A 13134-nucleotide genomic window follows, 5' to 3' on the forward strand; every position below is an offset into this window, starting at 1 on the left:
GTTTCCTTTATTGCACTCTAAGCAATTAAGCAAGCAGAAGGGGGAAACCCCGTAGGGCAATAAGTAAAGGGGCGTCCTCGCCGCCTGCCCTGGGTAATTCAGTTTGAATTAGCAGACATCTTTGCACAAATCATTTTAATTACAATTTATAATATCTAGTACAGTGGTCATTTCGAATGACCGCCGGGCTTTCTAACCAATATATGTATATATATATATATACATACATATACCCAACTCATCACCCGGCCTTTATGTTCGCAATCGTTGGCCATAGTCATATATTTCCAGTTATAGAAGTGTTTTAAAGACGAAAATATTCTCGATAAATAACGAAATTTAACTTTTAATGTTGTGTCCCGTTTTCTGCATTTATATTTGAGAAAGTTTTAGACTCGTTATGAAAAAATAAGATTATAAGAAGTCTGACTCCCGTAGGACAAAAATTGATCGTGGTATTTAATTTCAAACTTCGCAGTTTTTGATATCATTTCCAACTTGTCTCGAGGGATTGGTGAATTAAATTAGAATAATTCGAGGATATAAGTTTAAATGAAGTGCAGCAACAAATGTGTACAATTTAATAGGCCGTACAAGGAAGCCATGTGGTGCCTACATCAGATTTTTTTTTTAATGTATTTAACCCGGTCTGTTTGACGTGAATCCAAATCTCGCAAGTTTGAAAATATGCGCATTTTCGCGGTGTTTGTTTTGTGTAACATTAAAAGAAGTTAATTGCTTTTAGAAACTTTCTTCGTTTGCGAAGATAGCTTTAACATGCTTTGTCATAAAGTTAAATAAACAAACATAGTTAAAGTTCAATAGCAGTTAAATAAAGAATGTTTCAGTCCTTTGCGCACAATATCCACAGAAAAAAAAACACTTACGAATGTATTTGCTGACTTAGATGAGTTTTCAGTGCTTTTACCGGATTTTCATAAAATTTGTGGACAAACTACAAAATAACTATTGCTCGTTTTGGCGGTTGGGTAAAACGCAACCTTTTAGTAACTATCAATTGCTAATACCTCCAAGAATTTTGCGTATGTAAGTAAGAAACTTCTTGAATTTAATTTATTAAAAGCGTCATGAACTCCTTATTTATTTTGATCTGCTTTTTTGCTGGTCTTTTTGGAATTCGAAGAACTTTCTTAACTGCTTTTTTTTTATTTGCTTTTTTGAAGGACTTTTTTTTATTTCCCGAAATCATATAAAAATTAGATTTTGTATTCGCATCACTCCTTTTAATACTGAAACTATTTCATAAAATTCTTTAACATATTTTGAGAAATTTTGTTATTACGAGTAGATGTCTATGATTTTAAGAAAATAAAGCCTCTAACGATTTTCGAAATGGCTTTGTAGGTAGAAATATAAAATTATCTTAAATATTGCAGATTTTGACCAAGACGGGCGTCCAGATAACATCTCTTTTCTGATCAAGAGGATAAAAGTTCATACGAAACCTGATGATCCAGAATATAGATTCGTAGGCAGTTACGGTGTTGAGAAATTCCTGGAACTTTTTTCTGAAGATGATTATGACGCTTTTTGCCTCGCATACATGTTCACTTACCGAGATTTTGAAGGTGGAACATTGGGTCTTGCTTGGACAGGAGATCTGAAGAACGCTGGAGGAGTGTGCGAAAAGAATGGTGTAAGTAAATTTTGATATTTTTAAATGATACATTTTCTTGCAATATAAAACATCTCCTTCTTCAAATATAAGCAACCCAAGAAACTAAAAGTAATTTAAACATCACTTGTTTTTCACTAAAAACGTAATCAAATTATGACTAAATAATTTGTCTTGAGATCGACATACATGAAAAAAAAGATTTTCATACTGAAAATCTGAATATCTGAGAAAATTTTGCGCGAATTTAAGTTGAATATGAATTTGCAAAATATTTATAGACAAAGCTTATAGTATTATTCAATTATAATTGGGATAAATTTAAATGCTTATAAAACGCACTAAAAAATTTTTAATCATAGAATGCACAGGTGAAAATAAAGCGTAAGGACACTAGAGTGCGCTTACTTGTAAGCAAGCAAGGATTCCACAAGAATAATGTGCACGGCAGCTTCTGAGGCAATGGATTAGACTTTTGATTGTGGTGAATGTTAATGAAATGTTTCAAAATCCATGCATCCATTTTTATTTATATATAAAATCTGGCGTAATGGAGCTTGCATTCATCGCAAGGATTAATTAAGACAGTTTGAGGCCATAAACAAATTCTTTAAAGAGGCCCTAATGCCCACTTTTTAGTTCAAAGGGGCTTTGTCACTGAAACACTATTGTTTTCGTTTTGCGTCGGAACCCTATAAACGGCATATTACTTTTCAAATCGATGCCACCAAATACTATCGCCCTGTATTATATTTGAAGAAATTAAATAATGAAGAATCTGCATAAATATAACTATGTTTCTCGCATTGTGATAAAACAACGGTACCTAGAGCCATCCAGTTTTGAATGACGTAATCCTACTGCGAATATGGGCATCTGAAAGCCAAAATTTGAAATTTGGAATTTGTTTTATTTTCGATTTCATATTTTGTAAAACTTTAACGAATTTTTTATTAACAAACTCAAAGATTTCAAAGCGAGCAATGGCAACACTCTACGGCAGGGAAAAAAAAAAAACCTTTTTATGTCCTGCGCGCGGAACTGTGTATCGGAAATTCTAAAGATAGGCTTATTTTAAAATTATTTTGCGACATTGCTGTTGAACTGAATGTTATGGTTTAAGTGCAAAGAACATGATATTTAATAAATAAAGGTAACCTACAAAACGTTAAAAAAAAAAAAAAAAAAAAAAAAACGCTCCTTTGGACGTAATTTAAAATCTGAAACCTTTCAATTTTTTTGGGGGGGGGAGAGTGTGTGTGTGTGTGTGTGTGTGTTAGTATTATAGAGGAATAGGATTATGAGAAATTGCAGAAGGGTTTTGGACGACCTTGAAATCTGCGGTGCTAGTTTAGGGCTTTGCAGGCTTGTATTGTAATCAATTTTTGGCTAACTTTCAGAGAATTTTACGTTAATTAACTAGTTATTTATAATTTCAGCCTTTACTATAACTTCTCTCCGCATTCCTGAACAGAATGCAAATGAGTAGTGAGTATATAAACTGAAATATTTTGGTTTTGAGGCAGAGCGTGTTTCTGGCATCGAGTACGCTCTTCATTGTTAGTTTCCTGACAGCTCTGATAGTTGTAAATAGTCTGCTAGTTTCTGCTTTGCGTTCCATCGCTGCTGACACTTTAAATCTGACGCTCCGGTGAGTTAGTGAGCCAGCTTCTAGTGTACTAATTAATTGTGTAGTCTTTGAGTACTGATCAATGTGTAACTAAAAGTTGCCTGTTCTGTTTATTTGCATTACAACGAGCTGTGGTTATATTTTAGCATAAGAGAGTGCCTTCGTGTTCTAAATTCTGTTGAAATAAAAAGGTTACTTTTCACCGTCTCACGAAATTGCCGTTGTTTCAGACATAGCGATAATTCACTTTACGTATGTTAGGGTTATTGGGCTAAATAGCATTACCAGATCAAGTATAACCTTACAAACGGAAAACCAGCTCGAACGAAATGAAGTAAATTTATCTCGAAGATACAAACGTTTAGCATTTTTTCCATTCTTTAGAAATAAATATATGTTTCAAAATGATATTCAAGTCAAAATTTCTTGAAGCATCATTTAATTAAAATTATTTAAAGTCTTAAAAAGCATTTTTAAAATTCATCGTTAAAATCTGAAACTGTATACTTAAATAATTACTGACAATAAAATAAATTGATATTTAAAGTAATAATTTAATGCTAAGTTTATCTCCATATAAATCATCCATCTATTTTTTTTAGCACTACAGAGGCAGCTTAAAAAGTTTAAACACTGGCATCATAACACTATTGAACTACGGCAAGCATGTACCACCAGTTGTGTCTCATGTTACATTGGCTCATGAGATTGGACATAACTTTGGATCACCTGTAAGTATAAAAATTTGCTTCTGTTTGTTATTAAAAGGTACATTTACAATACTCAAAATATATCATCATACTATTTTTAATTTCAGAATTATTTCCAAAACTGGAAATGTTTCTAAATAATTTCAGACCCTAACACCTCCATTAAATACATTTTCAATAAAAATAATTCAGATAACTTTTTAAAATCATGTATGTTTTTCTGTCAGCATGATCCAGAGGATGATCTTCACTGCACTCCAGGGGGAGATCATGGCAACTATATAATGTTTGCTCGTGCAACATCTGGTGATAAGAAGAATAACAACAAGTTTTCACCTTGTAGTTTACGGAGCATCAATGCGGTCCTAAATACGAAAGCCCGTAGTGTAAAAGGTTGTTTTACGGGTAAGAATTACTTTTACGAGAGCTCAATTTAAATATTTAAAGATAATATTTCTACAACACATGCTGTTAGGCATTCCAATGGTATAAATTCTGATAACAGATAAAAGAAATTTAGAACACTAATTTTATTTAATATGCTTTTGAAAATGAAATATTCTTGATGCGTAGAAGCAGAAATGCATGCATGCATATGTTCAGATATGTTTATGTGTAAGTAAAAACGTTTAGTGAAACAGATTTTAAAGTTTTTATTTAATGATCCTTCCAAATGTAGAACATGCAGTGACTGCACTCGTCGCGAAAGACATACTTGAGCTCGAAACCTGTTGTTAACTTGCCCATGTGAGACCCGAATTTAACTTAACCATGCGAGGCATCATGTGATGGCTGCATAGGACCTAAGATCGGGCTTCACTTATGGTAGATCAGTAGTGAACAGCGACGTTTGTTCACTGTGCCATATATCGGCAGATTTCTCCAATATACTTTTAGAAATATCTTCCAAAGGCGTTCGTCCTTTCGAATAAATAAAAATACCATCACTAAAGAAACAAGTTGCAAGGCAATAATTCTCCGCCTTAAGCAAAAATGTCAAAATGATTTAATTTTGCAGATAAAATTATGACAAGACACAGAAATGCATGAATTAAAAAGAGAAATGAAAACAAGTTTAACTGCAGAATTTTTTTTTAACTTAAACTTCGTAATAAAATAATTAAAGCTATATAGCTATATATTATAAATAAATTAGATATTACTTCAGAGCCTGAGAAATCAGTGTATCGAAAGAAGTGATGGAAAATTAAATCCGATATATGACATAGACTGGAGGGTGCTTCCTCCTGGGTGATGTCACATGTATTCTACTTGCAATGCTTCTTTTCTTTGTTTCCTTTCTTTTTTGGGGGCGCACTAGTTGCTTTTCCAGGCTTTACACTAACACTTAATTTATTCAATAAATTTTATTTTAATTATTTTTCTATGTGCTTAACTCATAAAGGAAATATTTTGTCTTTTCGCTAAATTGCTTGCATTTTTTCTTTATTTCATATCATTTTCCATCTTGCTATTTATTATTTCCATAATTTGATCCTATTGACATTCAGAATCTGCTGTGCTTTGCATATTCACTTACTATATTTACAGAGATTGTCCAAAATAATAGAAACATCTAAAAATATGAAGAATTGTATGCCTAATAAGGAGTAAGAGCATCTCTGGCATACGAAACTGAACTATTTTTGAAAACTATTTTTGAAATGGAAAATTAAGGTCTTGAATATTGGTAACAGATATTTTATATTCTTCTATCAGAAATTGCTTCAATTCTTTGAGAGATGCTGAGATAAAAAACAGGTTATTAGTAAGAGAGAGGAGATATGTGATGCCATCTTCATGTTCTTCAAACTATGATTGAACAGTTTAACTTCGGTCAGTCTCAATGGAATGGTACAAACACTAGGGAGCCTATGCAGGAAGCGCTGTCCCTGTCAAATGAAAACTTTCCTTGTGAATTTTATCACTTTGCATAAATGTTCTTTGATAGAAGTTCTTTTAGACTTCACTAAGAAATCACTAAGCACGAATAGCAAAAATACCTACATAGCAAAGTAAACGTTAGTAGAAGGCAAGAGTAGAATTAATATTGCTACCCCTTAAATTAAATTTACGATTAGAATTGCCCTTGAGCATTTAACATTACTTTTGTCATATTTAAATTTTTAACTAACTCCATGTTTTAACGATTTTCTTTTTCTAACGTTTTTTCACTGAGTTTGTGAGTGGCAAAGTGTATAACTTTTGTTTATGTTGTGAAAATAATTAAAGATAGAAATTCTTTTTGCTATAAAAAAGTAGTTTTTCTTCAGATTAAATACATTAAATGTTCACTTTTCTGGATCGCACGAATGCTGATAGCATATTTTATTCCCTGCGGAGCAGACTCACTTAGACAGTTTAGCTGCGCTAACAGAAAATGCATTTGAAAAAGAGTATGAAATTGTTAAATGTTTTTGTGAAAACGGCTTAAGAATTAAATAAAATTCTACGTTTTCTGTTCTCTGAAGAGCTCTGTTCTATGTTTTGAAGAATTATGTTTCATTAAATCAAGTTCTGTGTTCTGTGATGAACTATATTTCATTCCTTGAAGTTCTATGTTATATGAAGAACTATGCTCTGTTTCCAGAATGTCATATAATGTTCTATATTATATAAAGAACTTCGTTCTATTCCCTGAAATTCTGTCTTCTATGCTACACGAAGAACTAAGCTCCATTCCTTGGAGTTCTCTGTTCTATTTAGAAGTAGGTCAATACCTTGAAGTTTTATGTTCTATAAAGTTTTATGTTTTGTTCCTTGAAGATCTATGCTATATGAAGAACTGTGTTCTGTTAAGTTCTATGTTGCAGGAAGAACATTGTTCTATTTAGCAGAGCTTAAATTGGGTCGGAGTCCACCGGTACTTCTCCTCAGTTTTTTAGATAAAATATAATTTTAGCCGGAGCGCACCGAACCCCTGAATGAAACTTTTTTTCTGTAAGTGAACCCATTCGACTGGCCATTGTCTTAGGACGGAAATGATCCCGCTGGCGAGTTGTAAGTGAACCCTAGTTTCAACAGACAAATTTTATATTAATAGTAATTATGCCTTAGAAATCTATTCTAACTTCTGAATGCAAACCTCTCTTTCCCTCGGACACACTCTCTTTCCCTTGGACAGAAGTTGAGACTTTTAAAGAAAGAAAAGCCCCCGCTCCCATTTCAAAGGCTTATTCTGTAGAAAGTGCAATGATTTATGAGGCCGAGTAGATTTTTCGTTCCAGAAAATACTGAAAATGATAAACTGGTCGTGCACATGCCACGCTAGTGACTTCCTCCTGCAGTCCTCGAGTAGACTTTTTAACGATGTGACCAAATGAAGGGGACCACTACTGTCACTAGTACAGAGGAATCACATTTATTCTCACTTTGCTAATGGATCGTATTTAGGGAAAATTTCTAATTGACAGCTACAATTATATCGGCGGGGCCATCGCTGTCAGAAAGTTTTGCTCTTTTCAGTAATAGTCCTCCTTAACGTCTGTTTAGGTCTGCCAGTAAATTACGTTTTCCTTCCGCAACTGTGATTCGCTGACGATGTTTTGCCAAAAATTCCGTATGATCTTTTGACTTATGATACAATATTCTCGATATACCCCTCAATCAAATAAAAACCGCAGACAACCCTATTCTGCTAGAACACTTTTTTTTTGTAATTTAAAATTAATTAATTAAATTTTTTTTGTAATTTTTGTACAATATTTGTGTTTGCTACTATTTTATTACTGCAGCTTTATGTACGTAAAAGAAGTCTATCTTAAAAATTTAACAAAAAAAAAAAAAAAAAAAAAAAAGGCTGAAATAGTATTTCGTATTAGGTTAAAAGCGCAACGTAGGATTTGGGTAGATTTTGAATTAATAAATTTTTTGAAATAAAATTTATTTTTGAAGAAAAATCGATTGCAAAGAGTGATCAGACATAGACTCTTCTTCTTCAGGAGCAAAATATGTTCTCAAAAGTTGGAGAAACAACACATTCATCACACACTTATAAAAATACATTAGAGAGCGGGAATATAGCAGGTGAGATACTTTCAGAAACTTTAGCTAAGTTGTATCGAACTTTTCTTTTCTTAGCTCTATCAGTCCCATATTTTTTAATTTTGAACTTTTTATTCAGAAGGGACTTGAGTCCCGAAGGACTATTACTTTCGTTTTAGCATTTTGCATCGGACGGATAAATGTCGGTTCACTTTTCAAACTGTTGCCATAAAATGTTAGAGTCCTGCATTATATTTGAAGAAATTAAATAATGAAAATCTGCGTAAATGTATGTATATTTCTCACATTGTCATAAAATAACGGTACATAGAGTCATCGAATTTTGAATAACGTAATCCTCCAACGAATATGAGCATGTGGAAGACCAAATTTGAAATTTGAAATTTGTTTTATGATCGATTTCCTATTTTTTAAAACTTTGACGAATTTTTGATTAACAAACTCAAGGATTTCAAAGCGAGCAATGGCAACGTTGTGCAGAAAAAACATTTTTATCTCCAGCGCGTGAGTCTCTGTATCGGAAATTCTAAAGATATGCTCGTTTTAAAACTATTTTGCGATATTGCTGTTGCACTGGATCTTATGGTTTAAGTGCGAGGAACATGATATTTAATAAAGAAAGGTAACACACAAAATGTTAAAAAACGCCCCTTTGGACGTAATTTAAAATCTGAAACATTTCATATTTTTTTTTTTTTTTTCATTTTTTAATCTTTTTGTTTTTAGTTAGTAATGTGATAGTTTGTTCCTAAACAAAACTCTTTGTTTGTTGAACTGCGGTGCTTAACCACCAGGGTTCTTTCATCCTGCGGGCAGAAAGACTTTCTATTGCATACCTCCTTTTCTAATGCAATGTAAGGAATTTGTCTGTCAGAATGTAAACATAACAATCACGGTAGGTTAAGGGTACTAAAGTGTAGAATCGTCCACTTATTTGTTTGGTGCTTTTTACAAGAGTAAGAAGAATTAGATTTTTGTCAATTTTCTTTGACTTTTTAAGTGAAAATGAGTCGATGTGTAAATGGATACCGAGTATGTGCAATTCTTAAAAACGCGTCAAACAGTGGGTGATTCGGCACTTTCACCGGTTACGTGATTGGATTTCATGCAGTCTTCTTTAAAATAGAGATATTTTAATTTTTGTAGTGTGTAAAAAAGTATAAACTTGCAAAGATGCTATGCCTAACAACTGTGTACCAAAGAATTGCAAAATTACATTTGTAAAAATTAGTTTTCATGTTTCCATAATTGCTGCATAAATGTGACTTATTGAATTTTTGGTAAAATCCCAGTATACGGTGCAGCCTTGGCGCGATTTTGAAAATTATCGACACCACCAAAAATGACCCAAAGAACGTCTATGTATATGCTATCACTATATACATAATATATACTATGTATAACTATATATATTCCTTGAATGACCCGTTTACTACTCATCGTATATGTCCCGTTTTTACTGCTCATCATAAAGTAGCCAAATCCCGTGTGCACCAGATACTAGGATTAAACCGAATTTTTTAAATTTATACTCATGATTCGACAATATTTTATTTATTTTTTCTGATTTTTCAGAGCCATTGGATGCTGTGTGTGGAAATGAAGTAGTAGAAGGGGCTGAAGAATGTGATTGTGGTTGGGAGGAGGATTGCCATGAACCTTGTTGTTTTCCAATGAGGGTTAACCCTCCACAGGATCAGCCACCGTGCAGACTTCGTCCAGCAGCATTTTGCAGGTATAATTATCACATAACAATGTAAGGAATTTTTTCTATGAAACATATTAAAATCCATTTGGCTAATCTTTATTTAAACCATGGAAAAGGGGCAATAATTTTGGCTATTACAGATGGACAATTATAAGTTATCTCCCCCCAGCCTTTAAATATTTACATTTCATTTCACGTACACTTGATTTATTAAAAGTTCTTAGACTTTTTATACTAAATTATTTTGTTAAAATTATTACAGGGGTCTGGGTAAAATCCTAGTATACGGTGCAACCTTGGCACGATTTTGAAAATTATCACCAACACCTAAATGACCCATTTACTACTCATCGTGTGTGCCACATTTACTGCTCATCATAAGTTTGCCAAAAGTAGCCAAATCCCGTGTGCACTGTATAAATAGGATTAAACCCAGTGCCTGTAATGGTTATCACAGTTACCATCTTTAAAAGTTAATTGCAAAGATTTATTTTTGGTTCTGAAATGTGAAATTATAGTATACAATCATTATTTCCATTTAAATAGGCTGTGTATTTATCATATCATGATTTTTTTGTTATATTGTAATGATAATTAAGACACAATAACACGCCGAATAAATTTTAATGATATTTTTAATTATATACTTTCCAAGTATTATTTCTTCAGGCCTAAAAACACTCATAATTCTCCTCTTAGAAATAAACTGAAGCTGTTTCTTCATTTTGTACCACTTGGACTTTTGAAGGGCTTGTTGTAGGAACAGTACTTCTGTTAGCTGAGGAAATCTGTTTAATTTTCTTTCCTTAGAAATAAACTGATGCTGTTCCTTCATTTTGTACCACACCACTTGGACTTTTGAAGGGTTTGTTGTAGGAACACTACTTGTGTTAGCTGAGGAAATCTGTATAATTTTCTCCCCTCAGAAATAAACTGAAGCTCTTTCTTCATTCTGTACCTATTGGACTTTTGAAGTGTTTGCTGTAGGAACATTACTTTTGTTAGCTGAGGAAATCTGTATAATATTTCATTGCTTGTAGAACATCTGCCTGAAATGAGAATGATACTGACTATTATTAACCTTACTGCTATTGTTTAGAATATTATAGCACATCATTATAGTATTTTATTACTAGATTTATATTACTGCATTCAAAAGAAAACAATTTATAAAAATTTCATTAATTATATTGATTTTCAAATTAATGTTTTATGCAAAGCAAACACTTTCTGAAAGTCAAATTTTAAATTATTGAAACATTTATTTATGCAGAAAAGACTTGACTGTCCGGGAAACACGGGGAATGTTAGAAAAGGTTTTCTTCATAAGGGGATTGTAATGTTTTCTTTACATGGTCCACTCTGACAATTGCATGTGAACATGAATCTAAATCCTTTTGGAACGATAATTTCTATTTTCTTTTAGATTGTCTTTTAACTGGTTTTAATTTTTCCATTTGTTTTTGCTGTTCACTAGTGAAAAATATCTGGTTGTAATTTGGTTTTTGGTTCTTGAAAGTATTCTCCTAGTAGCTTTAGTGATTTACCATAAACCATGTCTGCATTAGAGCAGTTGCTATCATCACACAAAGACGCGTGTGTACCAAGAAGTATAGTTGGTAAAGTTTCACTTCATTTGACTAAATTTTGAGCTCTAATGACTGCATTTAATGTTCTGCATTGCCTTTCTATTTTTTTGTTGCTTTGTGGATGCTATGAAGTTGTTGTTTGCATTTTAATTCCGCAAATAATACCTGAACTTCTGAAAAGTTCTGATATAAACTGATTTCCTCTGTCTGTAATTATGCTGTATGAAACACCAAGGTGACAAAACTAGTTTTTAAAAAAGCTTTTGTGATTGTTTCTGTCGTAATATTTTCTAGTGGTATAACTTCCACCCAGCAAGCAAAGTTATTGATGCATTTTAAGCAATATTTATTCCCATTTAATGGTGGGTATGGTCCAATTACATCGATATAGACAATGTTAAATCTGTCATCAGGTTATTCAAATGAGTTGAATTAGAGCAGATGTGCCAAATAATTTTATTTTTATAGCAACTAATGCATGTTTTTGCCCATTCTCTAACATCTTTTTTTAATATCCTTCCAGATGAATCTTGATGATACTTGTTTCACTGATGATTTGAGGCCAGAATGGTTGAAGTTATGTATTTTATGGAAAACATTTATTCAAAATTGTTGTAGTATGAACGGTCGAATATTTGGAGTTGAAATATCACACCAGATTATTTTCCAGGGGGTAATGGATATTGTTTAAAATTTTAATTTTTTGTACTGTTTAGTTATTCATTTAGTTCTTCATTATTTATTTATTCATGAGCAGTTTTGTCATAAATGATGTCTGAAACTGATTCAGTTCTAGACATTGAGTTTGCAGCAATAATATCATTCCAAGTTATGTATTTTATATTTGTTGAAAATTGAGAAATACACTGGAGATGTCTTAATTGTCTTCTTGATAGCTTGGAAACACATTATGTGTATTAGCATTAAGAATTTACAAGAATAACAATTTTTCTTTCCTCAGTTTGGGTAATTTCTGAAGAACACATAATTTTTTTAGCTCTGTACTTGTATTTCTGTTTCCAATTCAAACAGGTGATTTTCTACTTTTTTGCTGTTATTTAATATACACTTTTCTGCTTTTGTTTGTTGATGCTTTATCACGTCTCTGTTTAGTAGCTTGTGATCTGTGAATATAATAAATCCTCGTCCTTCTAGCATATGTTTAAATTGTTTCATGGGCTGATTTGATTTGGTATATATAATTATGGCATCTGCCTAAGAGGAAGCATGCCTTTGTGGAGGACTTTCTTAGGGAAACTTTTTCATACATATTACATATGGAAAAAACCAAGAAAACACCCAGAGCAGTTAGCCCATTCTCTGGGATTCAAACCGCAGATGTTCAGCAACTGTTCAGAACTGCCGATGTTCAGCAACTTGTTTGATGGAAAGATAGATACATAAAAGTTCCTGGTCATTTGTGCTAAAAGCTGTTTGAGTTTCATTTAATTTTTTAGAATAGATTGAGTAACTTTCTGGAACTATTTAGTTTCCAGTCTCCATCATCATATTACTGTGGAATAGATCTAATTGTGAAATTAGAGGCATCTGTACTTAAAAATGATGTTAGATCTGAATTAGGAAAGGTTAATAAAGCAATACAGTCAAAAGTCGTTAATCCGGACTTGTCAGGACTTCGGCGATTCCGGATTATAGATAATCAGTTTAAATCTGGTAAGATGGCATGCAGAAATTATAAAATTAAAAATATGAAACCGTAATTTATGAAATAAAGAACAATTATGATCTGAAGGGTATCAAAATTTACAAATAAAAAAGCTTAATATTTATTTGTTTACTTTATTAAACATTTCTTTCAATGTAAGTTGTTTAAGTTGCTTCGTTTTATGTGATAA

General features: G+C 32.3%; 1 protein-coding gene across 1 annotated transcript in view; it reads left to right on the top strand.

Moving 5' to 3' along the window:
• Nucleotides 1–13134, top strand: part of LOC118186863 (disintegrin and metalloproteinase domain-containing protein 10-like) — a 218651-nt gene that overhangs the window by 168809 nt on the left and 36708 nt on the right. Inside the window, exons 5-8 of the mRNA XM_085815947.1 lie at nt 1398–1657; nt 3869–3997; nt 4204–4381; nt 9557–9716. Coding sequence (XP_085672073.1) covers nt 1398–1657; nt 3869–3997; nt 4204–4381; nt 9557–9716 — 727 coding nt within the window. The remainder of the gene's footprint in view (nt 1–1397; nt 1658–3868; nt 3998–4203; nt 4382–9556; nt 9717–13134) is intronic.

Source organism: Stegodyphus dumicola, chromosome 4, assembly GCF_044657685.1.
Source record: "Stegodyphus dumicola isolate Sdum_Otavi_A_Nest chromosome 4, ASM4465768v1".
NCBI lineage: Eukaryota > Metazoa > Arthropoda > Arachnida > Araneae > Eresidae > Stegodyphus > Stegodyphus dumicola.